Below are 15,472 nucleotides of genomic sequence, written 5' to 3' on the forward strand. Positions count from 1 at the left end.
ATATTGAACTTAGACATTAGTATTTAAGATGGCTTTAAAACTTTGCTACTGTTGTCACTTTATGTGCATTACTTGTAGGAGCTAAAGTTTAGTTCTCATTAGATGGATCCAAAATAGAATGCTTGTGTTCTCCAAATAAATTACTGTTGGTGTTTTTTTTTCTTTTCTTGTCATTGTTGTATCATTTTCTTAGGTTTTGTTCCCATTTGTGCACTGGGTCTATCTCAGATCGGTCGTATGAACTTTGGAATGGATGCCAGTACATTCAAGTATTATACAATGTGTGGCCTTCAAGAAGGTTTTGAACCTTTTGCTGTCAACATGAACCGAGAGGTTGCTATGTGGTTTAGTAAACGCTTACCAACATTTGTCAATGTGCCAAAAAATCATCCTCACGTTGAGGTAACATTACATGTTAGGGAGACACCTGTTTATCAACTGTTTGTTTAGCAAGCTGAGACATTAAACCCTTACTAATACTTACTGTCATCAGATAATTTGTCATATAAATCTAGTAAGTCACACTTAGATAATTCCAGATGATCTTGTCTATCTCCAGCTTCATTTATGATAGTATTACCATTCATATGGATATACCTATCTGTTCTATTATATGTCCTACTAATTTATGTTGTTGTGGTTAGCTTCTTAAAACATGTCAATTGTGATTTCTTAAAACCATTTTAATATTCTATCTTACGTGAGCTTGCATTTTTTAGACCTCTACTATGCATTTTTCTTAAATATATAAAAATTGTTCAGCTGAATTCAGCATCACTTAAGGTAACACAAGTGTGAGCTAAAGAGATTGACTTAGTCTACTTTGCTAATCTGGGGGACGTTTAAGTGTAAATGTGTTGGCACTGAGTGGTATCTGTTTTATTCATTTTTACAGTGCACCAGTGATAGGAATTCCACAACTACCTAACTAATCTACTTGAAAGCAGAATAATATATCCTGTGGTTTTTATAAATTATTCCGTATTAATATATTCCACAAATATGTGTTTGAATTCCTGATCAGCTTTTTTGCTATAAACCCTAGGCCATTTACTTTAATTTAGGTCTTTAGTCAATTATTCCCTAGTACTTGTCTTTGAATATTTCCTTCTTAAACAAAATAGACTTCAGTGCATTCAAACTAAATGATCTAAGCATTTTTTTCAGTTTATCAGGATAATTTGAATTGAATTCCTGTCTTTAAATTTTTTTGAAATGTTCCTAACACTGAGTTTAAAAGAATACACACTTTTTCAGCACAAGGGAAAATAATAATAACAGACTCAGACTTTGTAACAATAATCTGAAGATTTCTCATTGTGGTAGAAAGCTTATGAAGCAATATTTCGATGACTTGTGCACTCAAAGTGAATTAATTTAAGAAAATTATACTTTTTTTTTTTGAAAACGCTATGTGGAACAATTTGAAAATATGTACTGTAAGCAGGACATACTGAATCTGTTGCTTCTCTTGCTCTTCAGGCTTGATTCCCTGTCAAAGAAGAAAGCTGCATAGATTTGAAATTAATTAATCTTGAAAAATTTAAGTTTACTGTTTCATTTATCTCATCTTCTAGTTGTTTGATGACAGTTTGCAGTGTTTTCCTTGTATTAATTTAAAATTATTTCTGTTGGTTTTAGATATGGAGAATTGATGGAACCATTGAGAGTCCACCTCGGTTAAAAGTTACTCACAAAACATTTGGCACACAAAACAGCAACTCAGACATGATATATTGCCGTTTGAGTATGCCCATTGAGTTCCGCTCATCATTCAACTTCAGCATGGTTGTGGAAAATGCTTCATCTGATGTTTTCCAAAAACGGTTAGGCTTGGTTTCAGTTGTCATATTTCATGCTCTCAATGTAAATGTAATATGTTCTATTGTTATTTATTATTATTGTACACTCAAGTTTTCATACTTTTTTTGCACTAAACACACACTAGCATGGGATGCATGTTACTGAGATTTTTTTGTTCTTGATGGTTTCAATAAATTTATAACACAACTTTGGTGCAGAATGCTATATCCAAACAAGAGAGCTGTTTCTGAAGAGGTGCATCACATGGTTTATAGTTATTCGTTCCTAAGCAGCTGCCATCCTTTCAAAATCACTGGAATTTGCAGAGCTCTTCAGCCAAGCTGGAAAACCAGCTCAGAATCTTTTGTCCACTGGTTTAATGTTCATCTACATGTTCAGTATCTCATTGTTATTGGAAAAGTGACTAATCCGTTCAAAGGAAAAGGATTGTGGGACAGATTTTTTAAAGGTACCATATACTACTAAGTTCAGCACCTTCCAGCATTGCCTTAATCTTTAGTTAACTGCTGTATATTTATCACTTCCTCCCCCTCCACCTTAACTGCAATAACTTTTGAGTGTATATTTGTATCCTGTACAGTCTTTGCATACTTAGTTTACTCATGCATACTCAGTAACCAGCAAATATGAATTAGCTTGTAAGTACACTTAATTTAATAATGAGTACGCTTTTACATCTTTTTTTTAAAAAAAACCAAACCTGATTTATTGATGTTTCTTTGTCTTTAGAAAGCACAGTCAAGAAATTGCTGCTCCTTCTACTACAGTAAGTAAATATGTTGAGATGTTTAGTTCTTTCTTTAAGTAGATTGAGTCGTGGCAACATGTTTATTAGAAACTGATCTGTTGAAAGAAGTCTTTTTAATCATTTGCTATAACACTGTATAAATAACAATGCCCACAGTTGTATGACTTGAGATATAAACCTCACTATCTTAAACCACTTGTCTGTGGTTTTTTTTTTTTATTTCTAAGCATTTCAGATTACTTACTAATAGAATATGAATTAATATTATTAAAGTTTGATATATAGGAGGCTTTTTAAACACCATTTGAGTATTATTTAATAAAATAATTTAGATTTCTATTGCTAATATGTTCTTTTCCTCTTTTCAGTATTTTTATTCATTACGGATATTTGCTGGCCAGGACCCATCCTCTGTCTGGGTTGGCTGGGTAACACCAGACTATCATTTTTACAGTGAGAATTTTGACCTAAATAAAAACTGTACAGTGACAGTTACTTTAGGTGATGAGAGAGGCAGGGTTCATGAAAGGTATGGATTTATTTATCACTTATTAAAGATTATATTTTAATGCCATTTTCAAAAGTGATTTGCAAGCTAGATGATACTGTGTGTTCTGTGCTTATTTATGCATGAATGTATTTCACATAGACTTGTTAAAGTGAGTATATTTGTCATTAATGTTCTGTTTGAAAGAATGTTTTTGATGCTTCTTTTTTTTAACATCCTTATTTGGTCACTGTGGGTGAATCTGTTATTTGTTTTAATATGTCTTACATAAGCACATGGGAGCATGTGAATTTCTTTCATAATTAGAAAAAAAGGGGAAAAGATAAAGGTACACTTAGTTTGATCCCTTACTCATGATGTTTACATTATTTTAAAAAAGGAGTGTTGTTAATAGAAAACAAAACTAATAGCAGCACGAGCACCTTTGTGGATCTCTAACTCTTACTGCATTTAAAGGTATATCTTCTCTGAATACTTAGTCAACTTCAGTGTGACCTGTTTTGTTTTCTTTGTTCTTGCTGTTCTTTCAGTGTGAAGCGCAGCAACTGCTATATGGTTTGGGGAGGAGATGTAATTGCTAATTCCCAGAGATCAGGTCGCAGTAATGTTGATTTAGAAATTGGATGCTTTGTTGACCTGGCTACTGGAATGTTGTCATTCACAGCCAACGGAAAAGAGCTTGGCACTTGTTATCAGGTATTATCAGATTATCAGGAAGCTTTCTAGTAAGCTGGTCATTTTGATGAAAATTTTAAAATTGTTTTTTCTGGTTCAGAAATCTAAGTGAACACTATTCATGTGACAATAACATGTTTCCCCATATTATTCTGTTTTATCCTTCTTTCCCTCTCTTTCTCTTATGTAAGGCTACGTTTTCCCAAACTCTTAGTTTTTTTTCAAATGTTGAGGAAGGACTATTGGTAGATATGTTCAGAAAAAATATTTTTTTACCTCCTAATTCTCATGGTTCAGAATCTTGATTTATAACATTATTCTTTTAAATATTTTTTGTCAACTAATTCTGATATATGATACAGGGAAAATAATTATTTAAATTAGAATGAAATCAAAATTAGACTTCAGATATAGTGATTTTTGGAAATAAGTTTAGTATATTATTACCAGGGTTTATGCCTTCTGCAGGTAGCTATGATTTGGAGATCTTGTGATTTGATAAGTTTCAAACCCCAAAATTCAAATATGCGTTAATATGTAAACCAAAATAAATGGTGTGACTCCTAAATGCAATTAATGTTCTTAGAACCTGGAGTCATCACACAAATGGATCAGTAGTTGACAGAAGTTTTCAGCACCAGATTGATGACATTTGCTCTTAGTTAGATCAGTTGTCCATGGCAGAGCATCCACTGTGGAAGAGATTCTCCATTGTTAGGAACCATACATCACTTTATTTTGTGTCAACAAAAACCCCACAGATTTGTAATATAGATAAAACTTAGATGTTATTCAACTAAATTTCATGAATCTTTGTGTACTGACTCCATTGGAAATGAATGCAGCAGAGTTGCACGCAGCCTGTAAAATGGGGGTGGGAGATGATCTGGCAGGTGTGATTTTGGTATATTTTATGAGTGGTCAGACTTCCATATTATGCTAAGAGGTTATTAAATGTCAACCACCTGGGGAAAGAGCACAGGAGATGAAAGCGCTTAAGCCCCATGCTTTGCTGTTTTTTAGTTAGATACAAATTAATATGACAGCTTCTGAACAAAACCATGGAAGCTTGTTGGGTTGTTTTTTTTCCACAGAACAACCTTTATCTGTTTTTCTAATTTTGCAAAGAAATCTAGGAAAATACAGATGTAGAAGATGCCTGTTATTGCTTTTAGTGTAAAACACACTTTCAGGTTTTTCCTCTTATGACTTGTAATTAATGTAACTGCATCCTTTGTACTAAATTTAAAATTTAAAATAATCTCAGAAAATACAATTATTTCTCTTCTGTTGCTTGTCTTTTCGATGGAAAAAATACCTGGATTTGCTTTTGGAATTGTTTTTCAGTAAACCTATTAGAACCTGGTCTGTTGAAAAATGAGAACACCCAGTGCTTGCTGTAAGATACAGTGGTATATTCCAACAGGAGTGTTATATGTGAGGGTGAAATATTTCTCAACTTTTGTTTATTTCAAGTAATTTCTTTTCTCTATTTTTTAAAGTAGTGCAAATAGTTTTATGTAGTTTTCATTTTCATTTCTTGAATATTTTTACCATAAAATAAAGTCTTTAAAATATTATAATACATCTTAGACCTCTTACCCAAAGTGCAGCAAATGATTGATATTTGTCTGGTCTAGAGGCTACAGGATAATTACTCTAATCTTGTAACCATTTTCACTTTTCAGTTTTCTTAACTGAAGTAGAGGGACAATATTTGTATGCTGTTTTCATTCTAAATGGCCTACAGGTCAACATATCAAAGAGAAGAAATGAATTTTGCTGTAGTTCTTGATCTAACTATTGAATGTAATGGTGATATTTAGAAAAAACCACTTTCTATATTAGCAAAATAAACAAAAGATAGTGTATACATATATATTTGAGATTATGCCATTAATTTTCAGGCAAATCTTCAATATTGGTTTACAAAGTGTTTTATTTTATTCTGAGTTAGTAATGGTTTTCTGACCTTCAAGCAAGATTAGAATTTACAAATTCAGTTACTTTTACTAGGAAATGTCTATCTTTGGTTGGAGACTAAGAGTTATATTGTCTTGGTCAGTTACTTCCAGGATTTAATGAAATAAAAGACACATTTTATGGGTAGTGTCTTTCAGTCCAGGATACCTTTTGTTTCTGGATTTGGGGTTGTGTTTTTTTTTTCTTATAAAAAAGATTAAAATGTACACTCCTGGCCCTGCATTATTTTGTCTATCCCAATAGTTATAGTCCTGAAAAAACTTTATTTTGTATACATATTTTTTTGTATATGGTATTATTTTACATTTTGTTTAAGTTATGTTGTGTTTTGGAGCTGTTTTCTCATCTAAAAGAATATAATTTTTTAAAATTTTTTTGTGACTCTGTTTATTGTTTTGCAATTTTTGATAATATGCTATCCTCAAAGTTAGGAGTTATACTCCATAACAGCATAAACATTGTAATTGTACTTAGTGTGTATAATGTATAGGCATAATACACAAAGTACATAATAATGTGATTAAAATATTTAATTGAACTCCTAAAACCTTGAATTGATTGCATAGAGTGTACCTTTTGTCAGCTACCCTGGAGCACTGAAATCCTTCAAATAATATGCTGTCCTATAAGTATGTTTTAACTTTTTTTTTTTTTTTTTTTCATGGCAGTAGGGGCGGCTGATCTTGTAGAGAATTCTTCAGAATAAACTAGTGTTACCTGATGTGTACTTTGAGTGCAGCTGTAATGGGGAAATAAGGATAATGTAGCTGTCGAAGAAATCCCAAACCCAACCAGACACTTTAAAATTGCAGCACTGTCATTTAGTGATTCACTGTAATTTTGTAAGACTGGAGACAAATGCTGAGCCTGGAAATAAAGAGATCTTTGAGATCTTTAAAAAAATACATTCTTCTTGGAATATGAATCAGAAATTTACTCAATACAGAAATTTACCTTAATAGGAAATAAAGATTTGCCCTATCCAGATCAAATGCACTTTCACCCTCTTATTATCCCCTCTGGTTACCTCTTTTTTAGAAATATTTTTTGAGCTTTTTTGGTAGTGAATTATTTTGCCCAGCATAAAGTGTGAAAAAACTCTAAAAGATTTGTGGTGGTCTAAAAAGCTGTATTCTACCTTTGGTCTGTGTTGTAGATGCTTTTCCTAGAACAAGAGCATACTTATGTAGCTGCAAAGTGGCTGGATTTTTAAGGAGCTGCTCTAGAATGAGGTGTTGGGTTTGGATATGTGTAAGAAGGATCAGCACATAGTGTTACCAAAATTCTTGTTATGGGTGTTGAGAGCACATAAGGCAGCAGACATACCTGCCTGAAAGTTAGGTTGACCTATAAAGATAACTCAGCAAATGATTTACTGTGTTAGAGGTAAACTACAGGTAGTCAACACTTTAATACAATGACTGCAGCTATTTGATGTGTATATGAAGTGTAAGGTATATAGTATTTATTTTATATCATGTCATGTTCTGGCAGGAGATCCTTGTTGCTTTGTTAATTTTTAATTTTTTTAATCTTATTTCTCTTCTAGGTTGAACCAAACACAAAGCTTTTTCCAGCAACTTTTGTACAGCCTACGAGCACTAACTTGGTTCAGTTTGAACTTGGTAAATTAAAGGTACAATACAATTTTCTACAATGGTGCTCTTTTAAATCTGTTTATTTCCATGGAAATTCCTGCTCAGTTGAATTCGTTTAGGAAGACTGAATTAATGGCATGACTTCTTATTTGATATGTAAATGTAAATATTAAATGAAGTTAATTGTTCAACAAATCTGAACTGCATTTGTCAAAACAAACTAAAGTTATTTGGGGAGAACACCTTTAAAGTTGGGGGAGTTTTAATGGATTTTGTTTATTGCAATAACATATATTTCTGTGAGTTCTTTGCTATCAGTTAGTTATACTTCCTTTTGGTATTATAAGTTTATTCATAATTAGATGTTAGAAAAATAATTTGACTATGCCTATTTGTTTCAGAATACCATGCCTTTATCAGCAGCAATTTTTAAAAGTGAAGAAAGAAATCCTGTTCCTCAGTGTCCCCCTCGTCTTGATGTGCAAACAATTACACCTGTGTTATGGAGCAGGATGCCAAACAGCTTTCTAAAAGTAGAAACTGAGCGTGTCAGTGAACGTCATGGCTGGATTGTGCAGTGTTTGGAACCTTTGCAGATGATGGCACTTCATATCCCAGAAGAAAATAGGTACATTTGGGAGGAACTACAGTGACTTGGTGTGGACAAAATGTCTATTGGAAAGCTGCTATCTGGGTATTGGATAAACCTGCCTTGGAGAATATTTGCACTAGAGTTGTTTAGAATTTCTGATCTTATCTGCTATAATATCATATTCATTAAATTTAAGTAGGTGCAAGAGGCTGAATAATTTTAATGCCATGTGATGACATTTCCATACATAGAGAAAAAATGACTTTGATTTTATTTAAATTACAAAATAATATCTCTTAAATCTCTAGATCTTTAAACATAGAGATTTTTCAGCTTCCAGAAAACCAATATAAAGAACATGCAAGTACTATTTTGCTGATTTTTTTCTGTAATAAAAACATGTAATCAGTTCCTGTTTCATCTGCTCTGAATTTACATGAATTAAGTTTTTATGTTCTTATTGACTTTCTTAGATTTTCTTTGGGTTTTATCTTCAGAATGAGGATAATAAAGATGTATCTAAATACAAAATAATGTAACCAGTGACAAAGCAAACTGTAAGCAAAAGCATAGCAGAAAGATAAATTAACTGCTGTACTTTTATCAGTTATTTTGCAGCTTCTTTTAATAATTCAGTAAGCATTTTTATTTCTTGTTAATAAAGCTGAATTCAAGAAAAGAGTAAAAAATACTGTCTTTTGTGGAAAAAATGAAATGGAGATCCTCAACTATAAAGGCACTGTTCAGTGACAGTATTACTGCAGAGTTTCAGCATTCCAAATATATTTCTTTTAAAAACAAGCTCTACTTTACTATAGCTTGCAAAGAACCTTCTCTATATTACAATTTTCCTTTTTTTTTTTTCTTTTTTTTCCCCTATGGAGGAGTACTTGTAAATAATCTCATCAAATTATTGCCACCGTTTACTGTGGTTTAATGATGCACATGTTAAGATTAGTCAGTACCAATCTTAATATTAATGGTTTAAAATGGAGCTGACCAAAATCTGCAGAGATTATAAAACTTTTCTTTTACAAAATAATTATTCATGAAATTGACTGGTGTTCTGTTTCTTTATTTCATGACAGATGCGTTGATATTTTGGAACTATGTGAACAAGAAGATTTGATGAAGTTTCACTACCACACTTTAAAACTCTATAGCTCAGTTAGTGCTCTAGGTAACACTAGAGTTGCCTATGCACTTTGTAGCCATGTGGACATATCTCAGCTATTTTTTACTATAGATAATCAATACTTACCTGGACTCCTGCGTTCTGGATTCTATGACTTGCTCATTAGTATTCATTTGGAGCATGCCAAGCAAGCCAAACTCATGATGAACAATGAATTTATCATTCCAGTTACAGATGAAACTCGAACTATTAAATTATATCCTGATGAAACAAAGAAGCACGGTTTACCTGGAGTAGGGCTTAGCACTTGTCTGAAACCAGGCTTTAATTTTTCTACTCCATGCTTTATTGCGACCAGTGAAGAACGTCAGACATCCAGCCCAGAGATACCCCTTGACACACTTAAATCCAAGGCCATAAGTATGCTAACAGAGGCAGTACAGTGTAGTGGTAGTCATATACGAGATCCTGTTGGAGGACAGGTTGCATTCCAGTTTGTTCCTGTTCTTAAACTGATAGCAACATTACTCATAATGGGGGTTTTTGATGATGATGATGTGAAGCAGGTGTTACTCCTCATTGATCCTAGTGTGTTTGGAGATCACAAGGAAGAAACAGAAGAGAGGACAGAGAAGGAAGAAGTTACGCAAGTTGAAGAAAAAGCTGTAGAAGCTGGGGAGAAAGCAATAAAAGAAACAAAAGCACCTGCAAAGGGCTTATTGCAGACAAGATTACCAGAATCTGTTAAACTTCAGGTGACCATTTAATATGAATGTATTACATATGTTCTGCTATTGATGAAAGAAAGGTAGTGCTTTTTGTCTGTTCTGTAGTTTGTAAAATTTGAAATGCTAAAGACCTTTATTCCAATTCACCCTATAACCTCACATTAATAACCAAATCTGATGATGATGCAATTCTTTCTACATGTTATTGACACTCAAAATAGATATGCAAATACCTACCTATTTCATAGGAGGGAAGGTTGGACCAGGTGATCTTTAAAGGACGCTTCTAATCCAAACTGTTCTATGATTCTGTGATTTCTACATGTTTTGAGTTCATGGAGTGAAAGACTGTGAATGCAATATAATATTATCAATCAGATAATAAAATGTATAGATTTGTCAACTTTACAGTGTTAAAAGAAAATATGGGGGGAAAAAAAAGCCTCTCATTTTTACAGTCTGTTTCAGTCTATAGTGTCCACTGCAGTTCTTCCCCGGTCAGTCTGTTAAACTGTTGAACTTGTCTGTTTTTCTATCATAGATGTGTCATTTACTCAATTATTTCTGTGACTGTGAGCTACAACATAGAGTGGAAGCAATTGTATCATTTGCGGACCGTTATGTATCAAAATTACAATATAATCAGAAATATAGGTACAATGAACTCATGCAAGCCTTGAACATGTCTGCTGCTTTGACTGCCAAGAAGACAAAAGAATTTCGGTCTCCTCCTCAAGAACAGGTAATATTAAACAAATGGTTGAATCTAAAGGTAAAAAAAGTCTTCGTGATGATAGAGTTCTGACTTCTAAACTACCATTGGAACTGCTAGAGAAGCAAAGTTGAATTTGAAATAAAATTTATTAAGATGCCACAAAATATTGAATGTCAGAATCCTTATACCTTTACTCCAGAATTCAAGCTCTAAACCAGTTGACTTAGGACTTCTTAACAGTGTAGAAAAATTGAACATTACTGCCCAATACTGAGGAGCCGAGATTCATCCGGTACTGCAAGATGATGATAATTTGACAATTTTACTTGCCAGCAGTTAGCATGAAGTTATTGTTGTGCTGAAATCTATATGGTGGAAATAGTCTTTTATACCTCCAGGTAACAGCTTTGTTACGTGTAACTGTATTTTGATGTTAATTGTAAAGGTTACAAAGTACCACCGCTTTGTTATTTCCTTTAAGCTGTATTAGAAATCTATGTTTTATGTCAATTTGATTATAAACAGGTAAAGTATGGCTATATATTAGAATATGTATTTGGCTATCTGAGCTTTTTAACTCTGTTTTATTCCCTTTAAAGATTAATATGTTGCTGAATTTTCAACTTGGAGAGGATTGTCCCTGTCCAGAGGAGATTCGGGATGAGTTATATGAATTTCATGATGATCTTCTAATTCACTGTGGTGAGTGGCAAGGTTTTGTTATGTTTTTTGTTTGTCTTTTTGACACTTTAAGTGAAAAAAGAACAAATGAGTTAAAAAAAAATAGGATGAGGTCTTTTTGTTAGATGTATTACTGTTTACGTGGTGACTTTTCTGACAAACTGATGCATTTACAAACATATGGGAAACCTGTGCATGGTTTTAGTTTTTCATTGTTATATATCTACTAAATTAATACCGGGTAGTATTCTATTTGTATAGCAATTTTAGAATTAATGGGGATAATAAAAATTATCCAGACAAGAAGGCTGAATTACCTTAAAAGATTTATATAGACATGTGTATGTGTACAAGAAGATAAAAGATATTGAAAGAGCATTATTGCTGTGAAGTTGAGAACGAGAAAATTTAATAAAAAACACTGTATGAGGGCTGCTGCTACTACTGCTTTAGCTTAGTTTCCTGGTGTATACACAGCTGTGATGGTCAATCATTATAAAACACTATTACACTGCAGATTACAGCTTGAATTGCCCCAGTCATTGAATTTTAATTTCCTTAGGGTATCCTCAAGGGTGAGCTATGTCAGATAGCCTGTGCAATTTGTGTGGGCTAAGAAATCACGTTTTATGTATGATGCCAAAATTCTTTTGTTAGTCTATTAAGATATTAATCTAATCAAGAGAAAAATGGAATTTTTAGTCCATTTATAATGATACTTACATTTATAGGCTGAGTCATCTAGTTATTACTGCTCATTCTTAATAACTATGCAGTTAAAACTAGTATACAAAGCATTTTCATATCTACCTACTTGGTAGATATACTGGTAGTTACTCTTCCAGTGCATTTCTTGGTCCTATGGTTGATGGCATCCATCTTGTCCAAGATGAAGGAGACTGAGTCATTACAGTGAATTGGCAGACCTCGAGTTCATCCCCAGGAAGAGCATGGTAATCTTAATAGTTTCTTCCTCCTTCTGTTTGCTTGAGGTCACTTTTAAATATTAAGTAATACAGCCTGCTAGTTCTTTCTTCACTGATTATCCCTAAACCCAGTTTTACCCAGTTCATGCAATTGGATTCTTTTAGTGACCTGTAATTAACAGTTTGTGATTTCTGTTGTTAGCTGTGATGCCTCCCATACCATTCTGTGCAGATATCGTTAGGGCTTCTGCTGTCATCTTGTGCTGCTGTTTCTGAGTATCCTATTAGAATTTCCAGCAACCATCAAGCTGTGATTTTGTGATAAGCCAATTACCATTTTTCAAGTACCTCAGCTTTAGCCTCAGCCAAAGATGAGTAAGTGGGTATCTAGGTTGTGTTTCATCAGCTTATTGCTGAGGATATTGTATAAGATGGTTTTAGTTCTTAAAATCAAGATTTGTATCTGTAAGGTTACCTATATCATAGGTGGAAATTTACTTGGGTTAACCTAATTAGGTTTTGACAACGCTGTGTTGATCGTTATTCATCCTTGCTTCTAAGTGCTTACCAAAACCTATTTCTTTCATTCCAGCATTTTTCTTTAGGGGTTAAAGCGAGTACTTAATACCCTTGTAGCTGCTACTCTTTCTCCCCATCTTTATTAAGGTAGATACTGTCATCTCCATTATTCAGTCACTTAGTGCTTTATTTGACCTCTGGTTTTCAAAGATAATGCCTATTTGGCATTAGACAGTTCTCTGAGACTCCAGGATGAAGATTATGGAAGACTCCCAACTTAGAAATATCTTAATTCTGCAATATATTTATTTTACCCTGACATCTTGTTGCTGGTATTCACTTAGCTTATTTCCTGATCACTCTACATCTTTTCATGAGGTGAAACCCTACTGATTGTGGGGTGGTTTTTTTTCTTTATAGGGGTACACTTTTATTATTGTTTACTGCAATATACATGTGTATGTTGAATGAAAGAGAGACTGAAGACAGAGAAAGCACAGTCTCATGATTAAAATAGTTTAATGATCCTCTGGATTCTAAACAAAACCATATTCATTGCCTTTTACAGATTTATCATCATAGGTGGTCGCTGTGGATAAATGGTTCTCATTATCTGTGTCCTGACTTAGTTCTGAAAATCAGTACTAAGCAATCACAGCTGCTGATAAAATGAATAGGAATTGTGCTTGGAATATTTAATCAGCTTTTTAATACTAAGTATACTTTTCAGTCTAAGTGGAAAAATATGTATGCAATCAAGTAATTAAAGGCTGCTTCATAATGAATATACACAAATAGTCTGAATTAAAGTTACTCAGGCAGTCTTAATCCTAGCATGTCCTAACTCTGAGTGGTTAATTTTTTCAGCAAAATAATAGTCCTCTATCATAATTTTTGGGTGTAATTTCTTGGTTATAAACAAAACAAACAAATTTACAACAGATTTTATTGCATAATATCAAATTGATGCTTATCTGGGTTGGAACCATCTGTTCCAGTGCACAGACCTCTGCCACTTGAATTAAGTGGTTAGCCAGTAGCAGCACGAGATGGTCGGCTTCCAAATACATTGCAGTTCTAAGAGGATGCAAAATGAATGAAGAATTATATGCAGCAGTGAGTGAGACCCCATCTGGAGCAGTCACAGACTCCATCTCCTCCGGTCCAACACTCTTGCCTCATTATTCCAGTGCATTTCTTCTTGTCTGCCCATTTCTACTTCTAAGAGTTCTCCCAGTGTCTGTCTCTTGCTTCCAGGGCCTAGCTTTTTTTTCAATGCCAGAGTTTCTTGCATTCTTTATCAGCCTTGTCTACTCTCTCTTTCCTCTCCTTATTGGCTGTGTTTCCTGTTCTTACCGTTTCCAGACTGACTGTAGCCTTCCTTCATTCTTCATTTTGCTTTTTTTTAATTTGCCCCGCCAGTCTCATTTACCCTATCCTTAAATTCCATACATAGTCTCCAATTTCAATTTCTAGTTCTTTCATTCTTTCCCGCCACCTCTGAATGTCCTTCTTAGTCACTCCTAGTCATAACTTTAACTCCTTGCCCTTGGTAGCTGGCAGTGGCAAAGTTTCTCCAACCTAATACCACGTTTCAGATTTCCGTTCCTTTCTTTAGTTTCTTTTTTTAATACCAGTTTTAACCTCTGCAGATTATCCTATTTCCTCTGCTGCAGCTTGTATCTCTTCAGTATTCTATCTGGAAATCTTTTCCTTTTCCCAATTTCATTTTGACCAGCAGCCAAACAGCAAAAGCTTACATTTCAGTTCAGCACAATTAGCTCTGGTCTGAAGGGAACCTGCTTAGATGTTCTGTGCTTCTGCACATAACACATGTGGTATGTGATCATCACTAAGATGTGTGATAGATTTTTAAATGCTTTGAATGGTTGTGAAGCAATGCAGTGAACTGAACTGTATTAAACTATCTTGTAAAATGACATCCCATCTCATCGTACACATTTTCTTGAAAAACATCTATTACTGGTGTAATCTTTGGACATCTGTCTTATTACAGATTTAAATTCAGTTAATATATTTGTTTATGAGTGCTATATACCTTGACTGAAAAATTGTGTTACACTGTGACATACAGCCATATGTTTCCTTCTTTAGCTTACATTCTGCAATATGAAATAAAGGCTCACATATTTAATCGGATATGACGCTGAGTCAAAATGAATTGCCATAGTAGAATCTTCCAAGAATACCACCTCTTTGGTCATAATACTGAAAAATATTACTATAAATATGGATATAAGGAGTATGTGTACTGAAATAAACTTAATTTGATGGGTGTTACTGTAGCTAACTTATTAACGCTACTGGCCTTACTACCTTGCTTTTCCTGTATGAAATTTGATGGTTTAAAAAAAAGTCCTGTAGGTATTTTGGTATTGTTTAAATACTGAAAGAGTTAATTTTCAAAAGTTGAGTTTTGTTTCTAACCAGTTTTATTATTTGCTAAGGTATTCCACTAGAAGAGGAGGAAGAGGAAGAGGAAGATTCCTCCTTGACTGGAAAACTCCGTTCATTAATGTACAAAATCAAAGGTCCACCAAAAACTGTGAAAGTAGAACCTAAGGAGGAAGAAGAGAAATCTCCTAGTAAGTTTTCTTTCCACATAAATACTTCTGTGATGCAAGTGCTAAAGGTGTATGCAGTCAACAAGAGTATATTTTCTAATAAAACTTTATAGTGGACTTAAGGAGGAGGCTACCTGTTTAAGTTCCTTCTGCCTCTTAGAACAGTTATCCTACATACTAAACAACTTACATGCATTGTTAAACAAGAAGTTAAAATGGTGGAAGTTTTCAATCCAGATCATTAATTTTGAGGTT

General features: G+C 33.6%; 1 protein-coding gene across 9 annotated transcripts in view; it reads left to right on the top strand.

Annotated features, from left to right (window-relative positions):
- The window catches only part of RYR3 (ryanodine receptor 3), a 248,358-nt gene that overhangs the window by 117,487 nt on the left and 115,399 nt on the right, over window positions 1-15,472 (top strand). For all 9 annotated transcript variants that reach the window (XM_080395875.1, XM_080395881.1, XM_080395877.1 and 6 more), the window contains 11 exons: window positions 194-402; window positions 1,642-1,826; window positions 2,554-2,590; window positions 2,941-3,101; window positions 3,611-3,776; window positions 7,288-7,374; window positions 7,738-7,964; window positions 9,017-9,818; window positions 10,333-10,533; window positions 11,106-11,208; window positions 15,101-15,238. In XM_080395875.1, coding sequence (XP_080252001.1) covers window positions 194-402; window positions 1,642-1,826; window positions 2,554-2,590; window positions 2,941-3,101; window positions 3,611-3,776; window positions 7,288-7,374; window positions 7,738-7,964; window positions 9,017-9,818; window positions 10,333-10,533; window positions 11,106-11,208; window positions 15,101-15,238 — 2,316 coding nt within the window. The remainder of the gene's footprint in view (window positions 1-193; window positions 403-1,641; window positions 1,827-2,553; window positions 2,591-2,940; window positions 3,102-3,610; window positions 3,777-7,287; window positions 7,375-7,737; window positions 7,965-9,016; window positions 9,819-10,332; window positions 10,534-11,105; window positions 11,209-15,100; window positions 15,239-15,472) is intronic.

This window comes from Falco punctatus (genome assembly GCF_963210335.1).
Source record: "Falco punctatus genome assembly, chromosome: 7".
NCBI classification, from domain to species: Eukaryota; Metazoa; Chordata; class Aves; order Falconiformes; family Falconidae; genus Falco; species Falco punctatus.